General features: G+C 46.7%; 1 protein-coding gene across 1 annotated transcript in view; it reads left to right on the top strand.

Moving 5' to 3' along the window:
• The first annotated feature begins 2,611 nt into the window (after positions 1 to 2,611).
• LOC144606396 (uncharacterized) overlaps positions 2,612 to 23,514 on the top strand; it is a 44,548-nt gene continuing 23,645 nt past the window's right edge. Inside the window, exons 1-3 of the mRNA XM_078422436.1 lie at positions 2,612 to 2,756; positions 12,907 to 13,026; positions 23,166 to 23,211. Of these exons, the coding sequence (XP_078278562.1) occupies positions 12,915 to 13,026; positions 23,166 to 23,211 (158 nt within the window). The 5' untranslated portion in view covers positions 2,612 to 2,756; positions 12,907 to 12,914. The remainder of the gene's footprint in view (positions 2,757 to 12,906; positions 13,027 to 23,165; positions 23,212 to 23,514) is intronic.

Here is a 23,514-nt window from a genome sequence, read left to right as displayed (position 1 = left end):
AACTGGAAGCAAACCAGAGATAACCACCCTGGAGGTCCTGCTTTTCAGCATTTTACCAAGCTCTCTAAAGTCACGCTGCAGAATATTCATCCCCTTCTTTCCGACATTGTTTGTGCCAACATGCACTACCACTTCCGGCTGTTCACCTTCGCCCTTGAGGATTTTCTGCACTCTGTCCGTGAAATCCTGGATCCTGGCACCAGGGAGGCAGCACATCATCCTTGAACCCCGTCTTTTGCCGCAGAAACCCCTGTCCGTACCTCTCACAATGGAGTCTCCTATTACCACGGCGTTGCCTGACATCAGCCTCTTTGGTTTTGGCTCAACAGCACTTTTTGTTTCGCAAACTAGTCTGCCGCTCAGTGTGGCAACGTCTTCTTCCCCGACAGCTTCCAAGTGGGTGAACCTGTTCTCAAGAGGCACAACACGCAGGGACCTTTGCACTACAAGTTTCCTTCCTTTTCTCACCATCACCCACCTTCTCTCTTCCAGTAACTTCGGTGTAATAATCTCACTGTAGGACCTGTCCAGGGACGACACAGTTTCTCGGACAAACCGGAGGTCATCCACTTGCTTCTCCAGTTCCCCAACACAGTCCTTCAGGAGCTGTACCTGGATACACTTCTCACACTTGTTGCAGCTAGAGGCACCAGCACTGTCCCTGACCTCCCACATCCTGCAAGCATCACACTGAATCAGCTTGCTTGGCATTTCCTTCTTGTGTCTCACCCTCTGCAGTGTTAGGAGTGGCGTCTTCCCTCAGCCTCACAGCCAAAGACTCGCACTTTTCTCACAGGGCACTTCCCTCGACAGGACCGCACCCCTTGAACAAGCCTTGCTTATATCAGATGCTAAATTGACTAATTGTCCAATTTACCAATCTTCCAATCTAATTGTTCAGCCAATCCCCACACTCACTCCTAACCTTCCCTTCTCTGATGAGCTTGAAGGTATATGGGAAAGGTTATAGAAGGTTATAGACTAGTTCGTCTGAAATCAGTGGTGGGGAAGATGCTGGAGTCAATTATGGATTTACGAAGGGGAAATCATGCTTGATTAATCTTCTGGAATTCTTTGAGGATGTAACTAGGAAAATTGACAGGGGAGAGCCAGTGGATGTGGTGTACCTTGACTTTCAGAAAGCCTTTGACAAGGTTCCACATAGGAGATTAGTGGGCAAAATTAGAGCACATGGTATTGGAGGTAGGGTACTGACATGGATAGAAAATTGGTTGACAGACAGAAAGCAAAGAGTGGGGATAAATGGGTCCCTTTCAGAATGGCAGGCAGTAACTAGTGGGGTACCGCAAGGCTCGGTGCTGGGACCGCAGCTATTTACAATATACATTAATGACTTGGACGAAGGGATTAAAAGTACCATTAGCAAATTTGCAGATGATACAAAGCTGGGTGGTAGTGTGAACTGTGAGGAAGATGCTATGAGGTTGCAGGGTGACTTGGACAGGTTGTGTGAGTGGGCGGATGCATGGCAGATGCAGTTTAATGTGGATAAGTGTGAAGTTATCCACTTTGGTGGTAAGAATAGGAAGGCAGAGTATTATCTGAATGGTGTCAAGTTAGGAACAGGGGACGTACAATGAGATCTGGGTGTCTTAGTGCATCAGTCACTGAAAGGAAGCATGCAGGTACAGCAGGCAGTGAAGAAAGCCAATGGTTGTTGGCCTTCATAACAAGAGGAGTTGAGTATAGGAGCAAAAAGGTCATTCTGCAGTTGTACAGGGCCCTAGTGAGACCACACCTGGAGTACTGTGTGCAGTTTTGATCTCCAAATTTGAGGAAGGATATTCTTACTATTGAGGGCGTGCAGAATAAGGGGTAGGCCATTTTGAACTGAGATGAGGAAAAACTTTTTCAGTCAGAGAGTTGTAAATCTGTGGAATTCTCTGCCTCAGAAGGCAGTGGAGGCCAATTCTCTGAATGCATTCAAGAGAGAGCTAGATGGAGCTCTTAAGGATAGCGGAGTCAGATGGTATAGGCAGGAACGGGGTACTGATTGAGAATGATCACCCATGATCACGTTGAATGGCGGTGCTGGCTCGAAGGGCCGAATGGCCTCCTCCTGCACCTATTGTCTATTGTCTATGTGCTTTGCCCGACCTGCACTCAAAGACTGCTAACCTGCTGTTTGCCCTCTTTTTATACCTGCATTCAAGACTCACCAAGTCCAGCCAATGGTTGTTCTCGCTGCTAACCTGCCGTTTGCACCCTTTTTATACCTGCTCTACCTGTGACTCACCAAGTCCAGCCAACGGTCGGCCTCGCTGCTGCTTTGTCCGACCTGCACTCAAATACTCAGCACCAAATGACACCAGGAATGAACAAGGCAGCATTTCTATCTACTCCAAACTTGCTTGAACCTTTTTGATTGCAGGTCCCCTTCAGAGCACGGCATTGGTGTATTTGTCCCATGCTTTACTTTAGTCTGTTTAACTGAGCGATTATCCACATACAGAAAATATAGCCTAATCTGAAAAGTGGCAGATTGAGGTCTAGCACCTCTATCTGGGAATTGTGGCACTTCTGTTTCCTGTCGTTCTATTTTTCTGAGTGTGCGACAGATCCGCTCAGTCTCAATTGCTTTTGCATTTGTGAAGATTGTGAGTACAGCAATTCGTTTCATTGCTGCTGTTTTCCGGGGCATTTTGTATCTTCTACTTTATGCACTGGCTGCATTTCAACACATGGCACAATCCCCAATTCTTTTGTAATACTTTTGGTTTTTCAGTGGTTATGCTGTAAGTAATTTTAAATTCTTTGCAAGGGCTGGGATGAACAATTGAATTCTTTCCTTGAGACTTTTGTGTGCTTGAGCTGTTATGCTGTAAGTAATTTTAAATTCTTTGCAAGGGCTGGGATGAACAATTGCATTCTTTCCCTAAGACTTTTGAGTTGCTTTCACTCTTTGGAAAATAGGCTGGCGTTCAGTGTAGACCAGGGGTGTCAAACTCATTTACACCCCGGGCCACATCAGCATTACTGTAAGACTGTATAAATGTAACTAATCCTTAACATATTGTTAAATATTTGATTATTATTTATTGAAATGTACAAATATTGTACATGCATTAACATAAATGTAAAAATATATGTAAGCACATTGACAAATTGGGCCCGTTCCTCGTAGGGTTTCCATTGCGACCTGGGGAAATCGCGTTTATTCTTTAAAATAAATTGTCTCTTAAAAAAAATAAAATGAATCTCAATGGGGGTGGAGAGGGGAGGGGTGGGTGAGGAAGGGAAAGGAGAGGGGTGGATGAGGAGGGGAAAGGGGAGAGGTAGTCTCTGACACCGTCCTGCCAGCGGTCATCTTCTTTCTCCTTCACTGTGGTGCCGTGCTACTCCAGGGGAGGGGGAGCGCAATTAAAGGCGGTACAGGAAAGGGGAGATGGTGTGACCGAGGAGCCTTGGACCCAAAGCCTCTCCTGTATTGGTGTAGCACCCTCAACCCCCTACTCAATCCCCCTTATCCCCCCTCCCTACCCCCCACTCTCCCATCTTCCCTGACCCCCACTGTCCCCCTTCTCCCCCACACCCACTCTCTCATCCCCCCACCACCCCCTCTTCCCCCAACACTGCTGTCCCCTTCCCCCCCAAACGATCAACCTCTCTTATATCCATAGCTTGTCCCATTCCTGGCCTGACAACCAATCACTATATCACGTTATGAAATTACTCTTAAATTTACCCAGACCACAGACTCATGCGATATAGACTCTTACCTCAATATCATCCTTATCCTTGCCCTTTTCCTTGTCGGTTCGTCTGTGAATCTCAGTTGAACACGAAATCAACCCCAAACGAGGGACTTCAGTGTCTCTCTCTCTGAATGCTAACAATTACACACATTTTATACCCTTAATACATGTGCCAGTACATTTCCGTTGCTACCTTATATGGCAAGTTTTACAATGTCCTATAAATCTTTATGTGTCTTTCGGGACCTCCGTGTCCGTTGTGTCCATCGTGACCTCTTCTTTCTTGGGAACAAAGGGCAGTCCATATGGCAAGATGTTCTTCTTAACACTTCAAAGCTTTGAGGCCAGTTGCTGATATCAGAGGATACGATCAGCCATAAACCGCGCTTCCATGCTGACAACAGGATGCCCCAAGAATAATCCGAGCTGGAGCTTTTACACCCCTGCAATAAAACCCACATGGCTACATTCGTAATGTTCGCCCTCACAAACCCACTCATTCCTGGGATCATTCTCCCTTCTCCCATCAGGCGAGAGGTACAGAAATTTGAAAACGCACACGTTGAGTCATAGAATCATAGAGTCTTACAGCATGGACACAGTCCGTTAGGCCCATCTTCTCCACACTGTACAATATGTCTCGCCTGCTTGAATTTAGCCCATATCCCTCTAAACCTGGCCTATCCATGCATCTGTATAAATGTTTCTTAAACAGTGCAATAGTCCCTGCCTCAACTACCTCCTCCAGCTGCTCATTCCATAAATCTACCACACTTTGTGTGAAAAAGTTACAGCCCAGGTTCCTATTAAATCTTTCCCCCTTCACCTATGTCCTCTGGTTCTCAATTCCCCTATTCTGGGCAAGAGACTCTATGCATCGGGTGATCCATCCCTCTCATGATTTTATACACGCTCTATAAGATCACCCCTAATCCTCCTGCCCCCCAGGAATATTGGCCTAGCCAGCTCCACCACTCCCTATAGCTCAGGCGCTCGAGTTCTGGCAACATCCTCATAAATCTTCTCGGCACGCTTTCAAGCTTGACAACATCGTTCCTACAATATACTGGCCAAAACTGAACACAATACTCATAATGCGGCTTCACTAATGTCTTATACAACTACAACATGACCTCCAGATTTAAGGACATTTTCTTCCCATTTGTTATCACGTAACTGAACTTTCATCTCACTGGCTAGAGTGCGGTCCTGATATTCCATCTACATCATTGGAGACCCTAGAACTATCATTAATCAAACATTATTCCCTCCTCTCCTGCTACTTTCCTCCCTCCAGCTTCGCAATTCTCAACTCTTCAACCATCTCACACCTTCTGCTTTTATCTCTGGCCTTTGCTCCAACCATTTGCCTATCAACCCGCCCCCCCCCTCCCCACCCCCCCTTGCCAGTGTCCACCCATTACCTGCCACGCTTTGTCCTGCCTCTCGCCTCTTCTAGCTTTCTTCTCTCCCCCCCACCACCCCCCCATACAATGTCTGAAGAAGGGTCTCAACCTGAACCATCACCTATCCATGCGACCCAGAGTTTGACCTGGTGAATTACTCCAGGACTTTTTGGCCTATTGCTTTGTGTTTCCATGTACAACCCTGAGAGGAATAATTGACTTAATGGCTAGTGACCTACTGTTGAATCCAAAGACCTGCACAATCCCAGATGAAAGAGGAGCTGTTGAACTTTACAAGACCGAAGTTAACGGTTGGAACTGAAATGGGGAAGTAAAGTGAGGGCGACAGAAATTTCAATTTCAAATTTCCAGCATCTGCATTTAGTTGCATTATGATCAGTTAAAAAAAACTGGCAGTTTCTCCCTGAGACGCTGCCTGGAATAGCCGGCTGTGAATGTTCCAGGAAAGAGGAAGTTCTGTGGAGCTGTGACTGGAGGCTTTCCAAACACTATTGCTGGACACAGTTCATTGTTCAAATGCAATCATCCACTCTGAGCAAGACAGAGCCTTCCTGTCTACATCTGCCCTCACTCATTACCTGATCTGCAGTCATTTCTGGATGATGGGCAAAATCATTTTGATTTTAGTATGGCATTTAGTCCTTTTCTTGAAAGGATTTATCCAAGTCGGGGCAGTGGAAGAGGACAATAGACAATAGACAATAGGTGCAGGAGGAGGCCATTCGGCCCTTCGAGCCAGCACCGCCATTCAATGTGATCATGGCTGATCATTCTCAATCAGTACCCCGTACCTGCCTTCTCCCCATACCCCCTGACTCCGCTATCCTTAAGAGCTCTATCTAGCTCTCTCTTGAATGCATTCAGAGAATTGGCCTCCACTGCCTTCTGAAGCAGAGAATTCCACAGATTCACAACTCTCTGACTGAAAACGTTTTTCAGTTCTAAATGGCCTACCCCTTATTCTTAAACTGTGGCCCCTTGTTCTGGACTCCCCCAACATTGGGAACATGTTTCCTGCCTCTAACGTGTCCAACCCCTTAATAATCTTATACGTTTCGATAAGATCTCCTCTCATCCTTCTAAATTCCAGTGTATACAAGCCTAGTCGCTCCAGTCTTTCAACATATGATAGTCCCGCCATTCCAGGAATTAACCTAGTAAACCTACGCTGCACGCCCTCAATAGCAAGAATATCCTTCCTCAAATTTGGAGACCAAAACTGCACACAGTACTCCAGGTGCGGTCTCACTAGGGCCCTGTACAACTGCAGAAGGACCTCTTTGCTCCTATACTCAACTCCTCTTGTTATGAAGGCCAACATTCCATTGGCTTTCTTCACTGCCTGCTGTACCTGCATGCTTCCTTTCAGTGACTGATGCACTAGGACACCCAGATCTTGTTGTACGTCCCCTTTTCCTAACTTGACACCATTCAGATAATAATCTGCCTTCCTATTCTGACCACCAAAGTGGATAACCTCAGACTTATCCACATTAAACTGCATCTGCCATGCATCCGCCCACTCACACAACCTGTCCAAGTCACCCTGCAACCTCATAGCATCTTCCTCACTGTTCACACTACCACCCAGCTTTGTATCATCTGCAAATTTGCTAATGGTACTTTTAATCCCTTAATCCAAGTCATTAATGTATATTGTAAATAGCTGCGGTCCCAGCACCGAGCCTTGCAGTACCCCACAAGTTACTGCCTGCCATTCTGAAAGGGACCCAGTTATCCCCACTCTTTGCTTTCTGTCTGTCAACCAATTTTTTATCCATCCCAGTACCCTACCTCCAATACTATGTGCTCTAATTTTGCCCACTAATCTCCTATGTGGAACCTTGTCAAAGGCTTTCTGAAAGTCAAGGTACACCACATCCACCGGCTCTCCCCTGTCAATTTTCCTAGTTACATCCTCAAAGAATTCCAGAAGATTTCATCTTGACAATTGAAGATGAAGACATCTTGAAGATTTCCCCTTTGTAAATCCATGCCGACTCGGAACAATCCTGTTACTACTATCCAAATGCTCTGCAATTTCGTCTTTTATAATTGACTCCAGCATCTTCCCCACCACTGATGTCAGACTAACTGGTCTATAATTTCCCATTTTCTCTCTCCCTCCTTTCTTAAAAAGTGGGACAACATTAGCTGCCCTCCAATCCACAGGAACTGATTCTGAATCTATAGAACATTGGAAAATGATCAACAATGCGTCCACAATTTCTAGCCCCACCTCCTTAAGTACTCTGGGATGCAGACCATCAGGCCCTGGGGATTTATCAGCCTTCAGTCCCATCAGTCTACCCAACACCATTTCCTGCCTAATGTGGTTTTCCTTCAGTTCCTCCATCACCCTAGGATCTCTGGGCACTAGAACATCTGGGAGATTGCTTGTATCTTCCTGAGTGAAGACAGATCCAAAGTTCCGGTTCAACTCGTCTGCCATTTCCTTATTCCCCATAATAAATTCCCCCGCTTCTGTCTTCAAGGGACCCACATTTGCCTTGACTATTTTTTTCCTCTTTCCATGCCTAAAAAAGCTTTTACTATCCTCCTTTATATTATTGGCTAGTTTACCCTCATACCTCATCTTTTCTCCCCGTATTGCCTTCTTAGTCATCTTCTGTTGCTCTTTAAAAGAGTCCCAATCCTCTGGCTTCCCACTCTTCTTTGCTTTGTTGTACTTCTGCTCCTTTATTTTTATGCTGTCCTTGACTTCCCTTGTCAGCCACGGGTGCCTCTTACTCCCCTTGGAATCTTTCCTCCTCTTTGGGATAAATTGATCCTGCAACTTCTGCATTATTCCCAGGAATACCTGCCATTGCTGTTCCACCATCTTCCCTGCTAGGGCCTCCTTCCAGTCAATTCTGGCCAGCTCCTGCCTCATGCCTCTGTAATCCCCTTTGCTATACTGTAATACTGACACTTACAATTTTCCCTTCTCCCTCTCAATCTGTAGAGTAAAACTTATCATATTGTGATCACTGCATCCTAATAGCTCTTTTATCTCGAGTCCCCTTATCAGATCAGGTTCATTACACAACACTAAATCCAGAATTGCCTTCTCCCTAGTTGGCTCCAGTACAAGCTGTTCTAAGAATCTATCTCGGAGACACTCCACAAACTCTCTTTCCTGGGGTCCATTACCAACCTGATTTTCCCAGTCTACCTGCATGTTGAAATCTCCCATAACCACCATAGCATTACATTTGCGACATGCCAATTTTAGCTCCTCATTCAACTTGCACCCTCTGTCGAGGCTACTGTTTGGGGGCCTGTAGATAACTCCCATTAGGGTCTTTTTACCCTTACTATTCCTCATTTCTATCTATACTGATTCTACATCTCCTGATTCTATGTAACCCCTTGCAAGGGAGTGAATATCATTCCTCACCAACTGGACTGGATAGCGGGTGTGGTTCAAAAACCAAAAGTGTGAAAATAAGGCCAGCAATAGTCATATAGAAACAGGTTAAATAAGGCCAGCAATAGCCACGCAGAAACAGGTTAAATAAGGCAAGCAATAGCCACGCAGAAACAGGTTAAATAAGGCAAACCAGAGCGGGTTTGTTCAACACAAATTGCACTCAACCAATGCGATAGATTTTGTTTTGTTGAAGAATAGTTGATGAGGGCAATGCAGTTAACCTGTTGCACTTGGACTTCCAGAAGGCTTTTTCTGTAAGATGTATGTATGATCAGCCATGATCACGTTGAATGGCGGTGCTGGCTCGAAGGGCCGAATGGCCTCCTCCTGCACCTATTGTCTATTGTCTATTGTCTATTGTCATCAGCAAAGCTGAAGCACATGGAATAAAAAGGCCTCCATGAACAGTGAACAGTTTAGTTTAGTTTACTTTAGTTTAGTTTAGTTCAGTTTAGTTCAGAGATGCAGTGTGGAAACAGGCCCTTCAGCCCACCGTTCGCGCTGTCCAGCAATCACCCATACACTAGTTCAACCCTTTACACTCGGGACGATTTACGAAAGCCAATTAACCTGCAACCTGCATGTCTTTGGAATATGGGAGGAGAAAACCCATGCAGTTACGGGGAGAACGTACAAACTCTGCACAGGCAGCACCCGTAGTCAGGATTGAACCCGGGGTCTCTGGCCTGTAAGGCAGCAACTTTACCGCTGCGCTACTCCATCTAATAACCTAATTAGTTTTTAAGAGTGGCATGAGGGAACACTTTTTCAAGCAGCAAGTGTTTGGAATCTGTACAGCCTGCAGATGTGGTAGAAGTAGGTTCCATTGTGGGCTCAGAATCAGAGAATCAGAATCAGAATAGGCTTTATTGTCATCCAAAAAAAACAAGTCTTTTGGATGAAATTCCATTATCCACAGTCATATCATATCATATCATATATATACAGCCGGAAACAGGCCTTTTCGGCCCACCAAGTCCGTGCCGCCCAGCGATCCCCGTACATTAACACCATCCTACACCCACTAGGGACAATTTTTACATTTACCCAGCCAATTAACCTACATACCTGTACGTCTTTGGAGTGTGGGAGGAAACCGAAGATCTCGGAGAAAACCCACGCAGGTCACGGGGAGAACGTACAAACTCCTTACAGTGCAGCACCCGTAGTCAGGATCGAACCTGAGTCTCCGGCGCTGCATTCGCTGTAAAGCAGCAACTCTACCGCTGCGCTACCGTGCCGCCCAACACGGGGAAAAAGTACAAACTCCATACATACATCCATACAGTCCAACAATAAGAGCAATAAAAATAAGCAATAACACACACAATCACAAACCAATACAAAAAAAGACAACAAAAAACCCCATCCATCACAGTGAGTCTCCTCCAATCACCTCCTCACTGTGATGGAAGGCCAGAATGGCTTTTCTCTTCCCCTGCCGTCTTCTCCCGCGGTCAGGCTGTTGAAGTTGCCATGTGGGCTCAAGAAGCAATTGGATAAATATGCGACAGGACAATAATTGTAACGCTAGGGAGAATAGGCAGAGGTAGAACTCCTAAGTTGGAGAGAGGGAGAGACACCTCCTCTGTGCGTGCCCATTCTATGTTATGAGGGCAACTGGCCATACAGCTTCCATCATGAGAGTCCTCTCACAATCCACCAACTGTGTGCGTAGGCGGAGAGAAACGAGGAGGGTTACAGCAAATGGGGAGGATGGGATTGCAGGGGTACTGTTTGCAGGTAGTTCGAAACATCCAGTGTGGGTTCATCTTAATAGACAAACGCCTAAACCAGTTTCCAGTCAACACAACCTGGGCAACATAACTCACACTGAAGCAGGCCAAACATTGCTTCCAAGTGTGTGGGCAAAGCACACTTTGTTCAAATGTCTAGTTTTGTTTAGTTTAGATATAGAGGTGGCGATGCACAGTGGCGCCGGAGTAGAGTTGTTTACTTGCAGCAAATGCATTGCCGGAGACCCGGGTTCGATCCCAACTACGGGTGCTGTGTGTATGGAGTTTGTACTTTTTCCCCGTGACCTGCCTGGGTTTTCTCTTGAGATCTTTGGTTTCCTCCCACACACAAGACGTACAGGTTTGTAGGTTAATTGGCTTGGTAAATATAAATATAATATAAAATATATAAATATAAAAATTGTGCCCAGTGGGTGTAGGATAGTGTAAATATGCGGGGATCGCTGGTCAGCGCAGACCTGGTGGGCCAAAGGGCCTGTTTCCGCGCTGTATCTTCAAACTAAGAATGCGGAAATAGGCTCTTCCCAGGAATGAGTGGGTTAACTTATGATGAGTGTTTGGCGGCACTGGGCCTTTACTCACTTTTTTAAAAATCAAAAATATTTATTCAAATATTAAAATAATGTACACAATACAATAAAACCAAAACAGAATCCACCACCAGAATATTATACAAACAAATATACCTATTGAAACTATTATACAATTATATTACAATCTCCATCCAGGATACATCCAATCCGCCGCGGTGCCCAGCGGTCCCGGAAATCCGCCAGGGTGCCCGTGGACAGCGCGTAGTCCCTGTCCAACACCACCCGGGCACGGACGTAACCCCGGAAAAGGGGTAGGCAGCTGGCTCGGGCAGAGCCCTCTTCTGCCTGGCGCCGTGAGTCGCGGATGACTAGCTTGGCCAGGCCCAGGAGCAACCCAACAAGGACATCTTCGGCCCTATCCTCTCCCCTTCGCACAGGGTGTCCAAGGATGAGGATGGTGGGTGAAACGTGCAGCCAAAAAGCAAGGAGCAGCCCCTTTAGATATTGGAACAGGGGGTGCACCCTCACACACTCCATGTAAATGTGGTACACAGACTCTTCCAACCCGCAAAAGTGGCAGGTGGCTGGCGAGTCTGAACCGCGGGGCCTTTACTCACTGGAGTTTAGATTAGAAGAATGAGAGGGGACCTCATTGAAACGTACCGAATAGTGAAAGGCTTGGATAGAGTAGATGTGGAGAGGATGTTTCCACTAGTGGGAAAGTATGGGACTAGAGGTTATAACCTCAGAATTAAAGAACATTCCTTTAGGAAGGAGATGAGAAGGAATTTCTTTAGTCAGAAAGTGGTGAATCTGGGGAAATCTTTGCCACAGAGGCTGTGGAGGCTGTCAATGGATATTTAAAGGCAGAGATAGATAGATCCCTGATTAGTACAGGTGTCAGGGAATATGGGGAGAAGGCAGGAGAATGGGGTTAGGAGGGAGTGATAGATCAGCCATGATTCAATGGCGGAGTAGACTTGATGGGCTGAATATCCTACTTCTGGTCTTATTAGTTATGACCTTATGACCTTATGACCTTCAGCCAACAAGTCTGCGGCGACCAGCGATCATCCATACACCTTTTTCATCCTACACACTGAGGAGATTTTCTACAGGTCAATTAACCTACGTCTTTGGAGTGCGGGAGGAAAATAGAGCACCCAGAGAAAACCCACGTGGTCACAGGGAGAACATACAAGATGGTGTCCAGAGTCAGGATCGAACCTGGGTATCTAGTGCTGTAAGGCAGCAACTGTACCACTGTGTCACTGCGTCGCTCTGCATATTTCTGTGCTTGGAGCTGCAACATTCAGTTTTTATTTTGAGAAATGGTGCAGCACAATAAATGGCGACACACGAGACTGTAGATGCTGGAATCTGGGGCACAAACAATCTGCTCGAGGAACTCGTTGGGTCGAGCATCATCTATTGTTTCGTTTAGTTTAGATTTGTTTAGTGATGCAGCGTGGAAACAAGCTCTTCGGCCCACCGAGTCCATGCCGACCAACTAACTGCACACTAAAGCTATCCTGCATACACTGGGGACAATTTACAATTTTTTTCCAAGCCAATTAGCTTACAAACCTGTACGTCTTTGTAGTGCAGGAGGAGACCAGCGCTCCCGGAGAAAACCAACGCAGATCACAGGGAGAACACACAATTTCCATACAGACAGCACCATTAGTTAGGATCGAACCCGGGTCTCTGGCGCTGTAAGACTGCAACTCTACTGCTGCGCCACCATGCCACCCTGGAGGGGATGGGGAAGGGAATAGGAATTGTCAATATTTCAGGTTAAAACCGTACATTGGGACTGAGAGTGGGGAGGGAAAATAGCCAGTATAAAGAAGAGAGGGAGAGTGATGTGACAGGGGCCAAGTGGGTGATGGGTGGCCTGAGGACTAGGGATGTGCCATTCCCACTTCCATCTGTCTAACCTCAGTTTACAGCACTGTCTGGGTGTTGCCCAACGCAAACTAGAGGAACAACACCAATGATCTGAACAATGGTGGGCTAATCTGACTTGTTTTCTTCCAGATTCTGCCATGGATGCCCTTCGTCAATATTTCTGGCTGTGGATAGTGCTTGCTGTCGTCTTTATACACTCTGCCGTTGGCCTTGCACTCTACCTGATGTACAGGAGAATATTTAAAGCGAGTATGTTTGCTTTCTAATAATGTTTTCACCACAAATCATGCCTGCACCTCACCCTTCCCCTTCCAATAATTGGTTGTCTTTTACACCTACATTGAACTCTGAGTTCAGCACAAATCTATCCCGAAGGCCGGGATCAGAACGGAACAGTACAATGCTGAACTATCTAAAGACTGAGTAAGTAAAATGAAGCTAAAAATTACAGGATGTAAAACATTAGAAAATACAGTAATATTACCATCACTAAGATGATCTCCCTTGACTAACAATGCTTTAACCTGTGCATGTCACCACAAAGGTAGAGCCACTGCCTCACAGGGACAGAGACCCAGGTTCGATCCTGACTACAACGCTATCAGTACTTTGTCCATAGTATGTAGGATGATGCTATTGTCGGCAAGAATAGGTGGGCCAAAAAGCCTGTTTCCATGCTGAATATTTAAAGTATAAAGTTATCGTAAACCTATGCCATCTAGTGTCAGACATGCCCATCAACCTTATCTTTGCCCTTCATGATTTTATAAACCTCTTTAAGGACATTCCTTTGCTCCAGAGAGAATAATCTCAACCTATCCAATGGTTCAATGGTTCTTCATGATCACCGGTGGGGCAGCACTGGAGTTGCTGCCTTACAACGCCGGGGACCCGGGATTGATTTTACCTATGGGTGCTGTCTGTACGGAGTTTGTACGTTCTCCCTGTGACCGCGTGGGTTTTCTCCAGGAGCTCTGGTTTGCTCCCGCACTCTAAAGACGTACAGGTTTCTATGTTAATTGGCCTTGGTAAAAATGGTAAAATTGTCCCTGGTGTGTAGGATAGTGTTGCTGTACAGGGTGATTGCTGGTCGACGCCGACTCAGTGGGCAATAGGGCCTGTTTCCACGCTGTATCTCTAAACTGAACTAAATGTACTGAGCTATGGCGAAAGTCTTTTTTGCATACAGTTCAGTAAATTATTACTATACATAACCACAATCCCAGTTTAAGTACAGTGTACAGAAAGCCCAGAGACCATGTACAAGTCGCCAGGATTTGGCACCATTTCACAGCCCCAGCTGCAGCTGATGGCCCTAAAGGACCATTGCGGCCGTCGCCTCCGTCCGGATCGTCCTGCGAACCATGGTCCCTCTCCTCACCCGGTCACCTTCAGCCCTTGTGCTCCAGGTATGTCTCCCACAGCCTCCTTGAGGGCGCGGAACGTAAGACCCCGGTTCCTCTTACCAGCTCTTTGTTCTTGTGTCCACCTTCGCCAACTCCCTCCACTCTCAGGTTCTCCAGTCCTCAGGGACAAGCAGGGTCGGGTTCAGCAGCTTCCCTCTTAAGGTTCAGTGGTGGGAGAGCCAGGCCTGCTGCTGCAGCTAACCACGGCCTGGTGATCGTTCTGCCACGTGGCAAGTATCTCCTGAAGCTCAATCCGGCCAGTCATGCCAACATCCTTGTGAACCTTTTCTGCACCCTTTCCAGTTTAATGACATTCTTCCCCAGAACTGCAAACAATAATGATTGCACTGTAATAAAATAATATAATAATAATAATAAGCATTTATTTTATATAGCGCTTTACCAAGTGCTCAAAGCGCTTTACAAAAACAGTCATAACATAAAAACAAACAGACAAACTATCCTGACGGAGAAGCGGCGAACAAACAGCGCCAGCGTCCTCTCACGTCAGGGTCCGGCAGTAGACAACAAAAAGCACAGGACACACAGATACAATTTTAACACAAACAGCCATCACAGTGATTGCTCCAGGCACACCCTCACTGTGATGAGCTCTTGCACTCAGTGCCCGGACTGATGAAGACATGAGTGTTAATGTCTTCCGCACAATAAACTTTGTACCATCATCTTGGGGGCGGCATAGTAGCGTAGTCTTACAACGTCAGAGACCTGGGTTCAATCCTAACTATGCTGTCTGTACAGAGTTTGTACATTTGCTCTGTGACCACTTGGGTTTTCTCCCTCACTCCAAAGATGTACAAGTTTGTAGGTTAATTGGGTGGAAGAAATGGAGAAGTGATGGTCAGGACACTTCTTCAGACTGATGGAGGAGGGTGGAGAAAGCTGGAAAAGAGAGGGAGGATGGGCCAAAGCATGGCAAGTGATAGGTGGATACGGGTGAGGGGGGTCATTGACAGATGGCTGGAGTTGGGTCAAAGACTGGGTGTGAGAAGGATACAGTTGGGTGTCAGATGAAGAAAGACAAGGACGACTGAAATGTAAAACTGGAGGTAGTATTGTGGGTGGAAGGGGACAGGGGAAGGGGGAGAGGAAGGCTGAAAGGGAAATAGGGGATTTGGGGATAGGAAATAACGTAGGAGGAGGGGAAAATAAATGGTGACCAGGGTGGTGAGAGACATTGGTGGATATGTGTGTGCACCTTGGTGGAGGCTGGGGACAGGTATGGGGGAGCAAGAAGAATAACTTGAAAGTGAGTAAGGCACTCCCTGATTTAGGAAGTGGTGGCACTGCGCAGCAGCTGCAGCTCGCCTGCAGTCCGTTTGTCTTTTGTGTTTTTGTTGTTTTTTGTCTTAATTGTAGTGTTTAGATGTGATGTAGTGTTTTTTGTGGTTGCCTGCTATGTGCGGGGGGAACAGTAAAAATTCTCTCTTCCGCACGGAGTCGCGACCTTTTTTCTGGGTGGTGTCTCCGTTTCCGCTGCGGCCTACCATCGGCCAAACACCTGGAGCTGGCGGCCTCCAGCTGGGACCACCTGGGCTCTGGTTCGCAGAGCCCGCAGACTGGACTTACCATCTGCGGAGCTGGCTGCCTTCGGAGGCTGTGGTGGCGCTGCGAGTGCGGCTGCGACTCGCCTTTGAAGGCTTCGGCCGCGGGCTGCAGGCCGTGTGGACATCAGAAGCTCGCAAGCCCCTGGGTGAGGGCCGACATCGGGAGCTCCGGCAACGTCTTCGCCCGCCCCAAATCGCGGGGCTTGGGTCGGACCGCTGCGGACATTTCACCGTCCGGTGCGGCCTGGAATAGGCCACGGGATTATCTCCAACCAGCAGGGGGGCTTCAATGTCAGGAGCCCCGACCGCCCCAACGTGGCAAGTTCAACAGCCTGACCGCGGGAGAAGACGGCAGGGAAGAGAAAAGACATTCTGGCCTTCCATCACAGTGGGGAGGTGACTGGAGGAGACTCACTGTGATGGATGTTTTTTTTTGTTTTGTGTTGGTTTTGTGATTGTGTATGTTATTGCTTTATTTTTATTGCTTCTTATTGTTGGACTGTGGGTAACGGAATTTTGTCCAAAAGACATGTTTTTTGGATGACAATAAAGGCAATTCTGATTCTGGTTATGTGCCCCCTTAATTAGTCAGATTTTAGGTAAGTCGGAATCACCATCTCCATCTCCTGCCCTGAAATAAATCACTGAGAGTATTAACTGTCTTGGCTGCATCTGGGGCACTTTCAGGGCTGCAGCCACTGCCCGCTTGCTTCCGATGTGAACTTAAATTTACAAACGGCCTTGTTTGCACTGGGGACTGAGAAAGGAATTGTTTATGTAACTGTGAATTTATGTAAGTCATCTGTTACGTAACCTGGGGTGTGTCTGTATTTCCTTCTTTTCATTTATTTTTCCGCTACCCCACGCCTGCTTCACTCATATGCCCCCTTCCGGCTTTATATTTAATTCCTCTTCATTCCTGTGGGGCAGCACAGTGTCACAGACGTAGAGCTGCTGCCTCATGCCAGAAATCCTGCTTCAATCCTGGCAATGGGTGCTGTCTGTGTGGAGTTTGCACTGTATGTTTTCCCTGTGACCACGTGAGTTTTCTCATGTGCTCTGGTTTTCCTCCCACATTCCAAAGATGTGAAGTTTTGCAGGTTAATTGGCTTCTGTAAATTGTTACCATGTAAATTGTCCCCAATGAGAAGGATAGAACTCGTGTATGGTTGATCGTTGGTCGGTGAGGTCTCGGTGGGCCAAATGGCTTATTTCACGCTGCAAAGAGGATGTTAGGAGGTTGCAGGGTGACTTGGACAGGTTGAGTGAGTGGGCAGATGCATGGCAGATGCAGTATAATGTAGTTAAATGTGAGGTTATCCACTTTGGCGGCAAAAACAAGGGGGCAGATTATTTTCTCAATGGTGTCAGATTAGGTAAAGGGGAAGTGCAATGAGACCTGGGTGTCCTTGTACACCAGTCACTGAAAGTAGGCATGCAGGTACAGCAGGCAGTGAATAAAGCGAATGACATGTTGGCCTTCATAACGAGAGGATTTGAGTATCGGAGCAAAGAGGTCCTTCTGCAGTTGTATAGGGCACTGGGAAGACCACATCTGAAGTATTGTGTGCAGTTTTGGTCTCCGAATTTGAGGAAGGAAATCCTTGCAATTGAGGCAGTGCTGCATAGGTTCACGAGGTTAATCCCTGGGATGGCGGGAATGTCATATGAGGAAAGATTGGAAAGACTGAGGCTGGAGTTTAGAAGGATGAGAGGGGATCTTACAGAGACGTGTAAAATTATAAAAGGACTGTTCAAGCTAGATGCAGGAAAAATGTTCCCAATGTTGGGCGAGTCCAGAACCAGGGGCAACAGTCTATGAATAAAGGGAAGGCCATTTAAAACTGAGGTGACAAGAAACTTTTTCACCCAGAGAATTGTGAATTTGTGGAATTCTCTGCCACAGAAGGCAGTGGAGGCCAATTCACTGGATGAATTTAAAAGAGAGCTAGATAGAGCTCTAGGGGCTAGTGGAATCAAGGGATATGGGGAGAAGGCAGGCACAGGTTACTGATTGTGGATGGTCAGCCATGATCACAATGAATGGCGGTGCTGGCATGAAGGGCCAAATGGCCTCCTCCTGCACCTATTTTCTAGATCAGCCATAATCAGAATGAATGGCGATGTGGCTCGAAAGGCCAAATGGCCTCCTCCTGCACTTATTTTCTATGTTTCTATGGCACCATCTCCTGACCAACATCTTCGGGCAGCATCTCCTGACTCCATCTCCCAACACCATCACCTGACCACCATCTCCTGACCACCATCTCCTGACACCATCTCCCAACACCATCACCTGACCACCATCTCCTGACCACCATCTCCTGACACCATCTCCCGACACCATCTCCCAACCACCATCTCCCGAGCACCATCTCCTGACCACCATCACCTGAGCACCATCTCCCGAGCACCATCACCTGACCACCATCTCCTGACCACCATCTCCTGACCACCATCACCTGACCACCATCTCCTGACCACCATCTCCTGACCACCATCACCTGACCACCATCTCCTGACCACCATCACCTGACCACCATCTCCCAACCACCATCTCCCGACCACCATCTCCCAACACCATCTCCCAACCACCATCTCCCAACACCATCTCCTGACCACCATCTCCTGACCACCATCTCCTAACCACCATCTCCCAACACCATCTCCCAACACCATCTCCCAACCACCATCTCCCGACCACCATCTCCCGACCACCATCTCCTGACCACCATCTCCTGACCACCATCTCCCAACACCATCTCCCAACCACCATCTCCCAACACCATCTCCCAACACCATCTCCCAACCACCATCTCCCAACATCATCTCCTGACCACCATCCCCCAACACCACCTCCCAACACCATCTCCCAACCACCATCTCCCGACCACTATCTCCCAACACCATCTCCTGACCACCATCTCCTAACCACCATCTCCTGACCACCATCTCCTGACCACCATTTCCCAACCAGCTTCGAAATCCCTTGGGACCATTATATTCCCACCTTCATCTTACCACCACCTTTTCTGTAAACCATCTCCTTGCCATCCTGTCCATACCAGCACCAAGTCCACATCAACTCACTACCATGATCTCCCGCCCATCATTGCACCACCATCATCAACTGAATTTTATCTCCTCTACATCATCTTAATGGCATCATCTCCCGACCATCATTTCATTATTATTACCTACCCATCGTCATCTCACAACAATCCCCATACCATTATCTCCACATCGCTATCTACACACCAACATCTCCACGCCATCATCCCTACACAAATATCCCCACCATCCAGTATCATATTCATACTGTAATCTCCCGACCATCTTGGCCACTCTATCATCGCCAAACCATCCTCTCCCCACTGTCTACGCCTAAGCGTCACTTCATTATCATCATATCACCACTGTTCCTACCTTCATACTGATACGATCATCTCCCCACCATCATCTTCATATCATCATCTCCCCACCATTATCTTCATATCATCCTCTGCACCAGCATCCATAATCCTCATACCAGTAACAACCCCACACTTATCTCCCCACCAACAACTCCACGTCATATCCCCAGCGTCACCTCCCCCCGCCTTACCTCCCCTGGCCTCACCTCCCCCTGGCCTCAACTCCGCCCGCTTACCTTCCCCAGCCCCACCTCCCTGCACCACACCTCTCCATCAATCACACTATCTCTCCAGCACCTTTTGATCACCTTCTCTTCTCAGCTTTATTTTCTCATCTCAATCTGCCCACCACCCTCTCCCCACCACCACCTCCCTGCCAGCAAATCCCCCCCACTATCGCCTTCCTGCCATCATCATCTTGCAGTCATCTCCAAATCATAATCTCCATATCTTGGTAATCATATTGCCAGCTTCATCTCGACACCACCTCCTCCACCCCAACCCTTCTGTACCACCACCTCCATGTTATCACATCACTCCCTACCATCATGCCTACTCAAGTATCACTGCACAACCATTTATGCACTGTCCACGTCGTACATTCATCTTGCTATCACATGACCATCATATTCCCGCTATCGATCATAATCTCCCCACCATCAACTTCCTACTATCAACTCCATATTATACAGTATATTCCAAATCATGTCACGGTCTCCTTCTCTCAATCACAACACCAGTCGATGTTGATTGGACTCGAGGGCCTGAGCTATAGGAGAGGTTGAGCAAGCTCTATTCCTTGGAGATAGACACAAAAAGCTGGAGTAACTCAGACTAGTAGTCTGAAGAAGGGTCTCGACCCGAAATGTCACCCATTCATTCTCTCCAGAGATGCTACCTGCCCCGCTGAGTTATACCACCTTTTTATCTCTACCTTTGGTTTAAACCAGCATCTGCAGTTCCTTCCTACTCTATTCCTTGGAGGATAAGAGGTGATCTTGTAGAGATGTACAAAATCATGAGAGGAATAGATCGGGTAGACTCACAGAGTCTTCCCATCATCTCCCCATCATCAGCTTCCCAACACCATTTATAAACCAACACCTCAGCATCATCGACCTCTACCATCATGATGGTGGGAAGGTGATGGTGGGGAGGCAATGGTGAGGATTTGGTGGTTGGGAAATGGTGCCGAGATCATCCCCACTATCATCTCTGCAACATCTCCCTACCACCAAATACTCACTATCACCTCCCCATCATCATCTCCCCATCATCATCTCCACATCATCATCGCCCCAACATCATCTCCAAATCATCATCTCCCTACCATCAACTCCCCACCATCATCTCCCTACCATCAACTCCCCACCATCATCTCCCTACCATCAACTCCCCACCATCATCTCCCTACCATCATCTCCTTACCATCAACTCCCCACCATCATCTCCACATCATCATCTCCCCAACATCATCTCTGTATTATCATCCCCAAAGTGAGTAATGTCTCCCCATTATCTTCGCACCATCATCTTTATAATATCATCTCTCCAACATCATCTCCCACCATCATTTCCATACCATCCTCACCTGACCACAAAATCCCCACCACCTTCTCGCCACCATTTTCCAACAACGATCATTTTTTTGTCCTACTACCATCCTATATCATTAACTGCCCCGCCACCATCTCCCCACCATCATGTCACAAGCACCAGCTATAAACCATCATCTTGCTACCACCATCTCACCACGATCATCATTAAACCATTATTGCACCACCATCATCTTAAGTCATAATTTCTGTAACATCATCTCTCCACAACCTTCTCCTTGCAATGATATTGGCACCTTCATCTCAGCACTATCACCTCCCTTCCATCACCTCCGTACCTCCATCTCCACATTATCATATCCATGTAATCATCTCCCCATTATCATGCCAATTCCATCATTGCCACATTACCATCTCCCCACTGGCTTCACCCTACTCTCATCTGCTGTTTCTGCAGTGGTAAAGAAAACATGTTCTCTGCTTGCTGGGGTAAAGAAGGCATATTGTCCACTTGCTTTCATAGTTCGGGGCGTTAAATGTAAGAGTCAGGAAGTCATGATGTAGCTTTATAGGTTAGGCTGTATTTGGATTATTGTTTGCATTTCTGGTCGCCCCATTACAGGAAGGATGTGGAAGCTATGGAAAGGGTAGAGGGGAGGTTTACCAGAATGGAAACATGGATTAGGGGGTTTCAGGGGGTATTTCTCTGGAAAGCCGGAGGTAATGAAGAGGCTTGATATCAGTATATAAAGGTATGAGAGGCATAGATATGGGAGAGAGTCAGAACCTTTTTCTCAGGATGGAAAAATTAAAGAGAGGGCATAGCTTTAATGCAAGAGGGGCAAAGTTTAAAGGAGGTGTGTGGAGCAGGTTTGCCAGGTCACAATGAATGTCCGAAGGCCAATGAATGCAATGGAAGTATAGGTAGAAGATGTCACCCTCTCCAGTCGAGGAACACTGGGTGAAGCATTAAATTATGATCTTCATTTCTGTAATAAAGTCAAGTCGATCAAAAGGATTTAATTTTGATCCTACTGAATCCTCTGGTTGCGGTGTGGCCCACTGTACTTTGGCAAGAGAATGCTTAGACTTGGCGACCATTTCACTGAACACTTGAGCTCGGTGTGTCAAGGCCTACCGGATCTCTTGGTTGCTAATCACTTTAACCTGGTTAAATAAGTTCACAGATGACATAAAGTTTGGTGGCATTGTTGTTATTGAGGGGGTTAATCAAAGTCTTTAGAACAATGTATAATGTATCAGTCGGTAAAATAGGCAAAAAAATGGCAGATGGAAATTAATTCTGATCTGTGGGTACTAATGAATTTTGGGAGGATTAGTTAGGCTCGTATATACACCCTGAATGGTAGGACCATAGGGAATATTGAGGAATAAAGGAACCTTGGTCGACAAGGCCAAAAATACTGAATGAAGTAAGTTGTTGAATAAGGCATACTACAGCAAACATACACACTGTACATTGGCAAGACCAAGCGTAGACTCGGCGACCATTTTGCTGAATGCTTGTGCTCGGTCTACCAAGGCCTACTGGATCTCCCGGTTGGTAAACATTTGAACGCTTCTTCCCACTCCCATATTGACCTTCCTGTCCTGGGTCTCCTTCGTCAGAGTGAGGCCACACACAAATTGGAGGAACAGCACCTCATATTTGGCTTGGGTAACTTACAACCCAGCGGTATGAACATTGAATTCTCTCATTTTAGGTAACTTCTACAAATTGTCCCCTCTCCCCTCTCCCCTCCCCTTGCTCTCCCAATCCTCCCACCCCTCTTCCTCCACTAAAAGTCGTTTAACCGGTTCCACATTTTGCAACGATGTTCATAAGTTCATAAATGACAGGAGCAGAATTAGGCCATTCGGCCCATCAAGTGTATGCCATCATCCAATCATGGCTGATCAATCTCTCTCTCCTAACCCCATTCTCCTGCCTTCGCCCCTTAACCCCTGACATTGTACGAATCAAGAATCTATCTATCTCTGCCTTAAAAATATCCATTGTTGACCTCCACAGCCTGCTGTGGCAATGAATTCCATAGATTCACCACGCTCTGACAAAAAATAAATTCCTCCTCATCTCCTTCCAATGAATCCCTCCAAGGATCACACCATCCCGAGCCAACAATCAACCTATTAATTACTTCCTGCTTGAAGTTATCTGTTGCTGGCCCTGATTTGGCCTGGTCTTTTCTTGCTTCCAGTACCCCACCCCCCACAATCAGTCTGAAGAAGGGTCCCAATCCGAAAGTCACCTATCTATTTTCTCAAGAAATGTTGTCTAACCCGCTGAGTTACTTCAGCATATTGTGTCTATCTACCAAATAAAAAGATTGTATTGTAAATGACAGAAAATAACAAAATTGTAATGCTATTGCGCCCACAGAGGTCAGAGAGCCAGAGATAATAGTGTCTTTGCTTTCATTGCAGATCAACATGATGGTGAGAACATCAATAAAGACGTTGTCACTCTCAGGTAACTGCAATAATCAGTCACTTCTGCCTTTAAGCTCGTGCACATCTTCTAACTTATAGATTCAATAAGAAATTAGATTAAAATTGTGCTCATAGTTTTAAAATGCACCAGAAACATTAAGGTGGCGCAGCGGTAGAGGTACTGCCTTACATCGCCAGACACCCACGTCCGATCCTGACCACGGGTGCTGTCTGTATGGAGTTTGTACGTTCTCCCCTTGACTTTCGTGGGTTTTCTCCAAGGTCTTCAGTTTCCTCCCACCCTTCAAAGACATATAGGTTTGTGGATTAATTGTGTTGGGAT

The sequence above is a fragment of the Rhinoraja longicauda genome, chromosome 26, assembly GCF_053455715.1.
Source record: "Rhinoraja longicauda isolate Sanriku21f chromosome 26, sRhiLon1.1, whole genome shotgun sequence".
NCBI lineage: Eukaryota > Metazoa > Chordata > Chondrichthyes > Rajiformes > Arhynchobatidae > Rhinoraja > Rhinoraja longicauda.
Note: the sequence above shows the minus strand (reverse complement) of the source record. Positions and strands in the feature narration are given on the sequence as shown.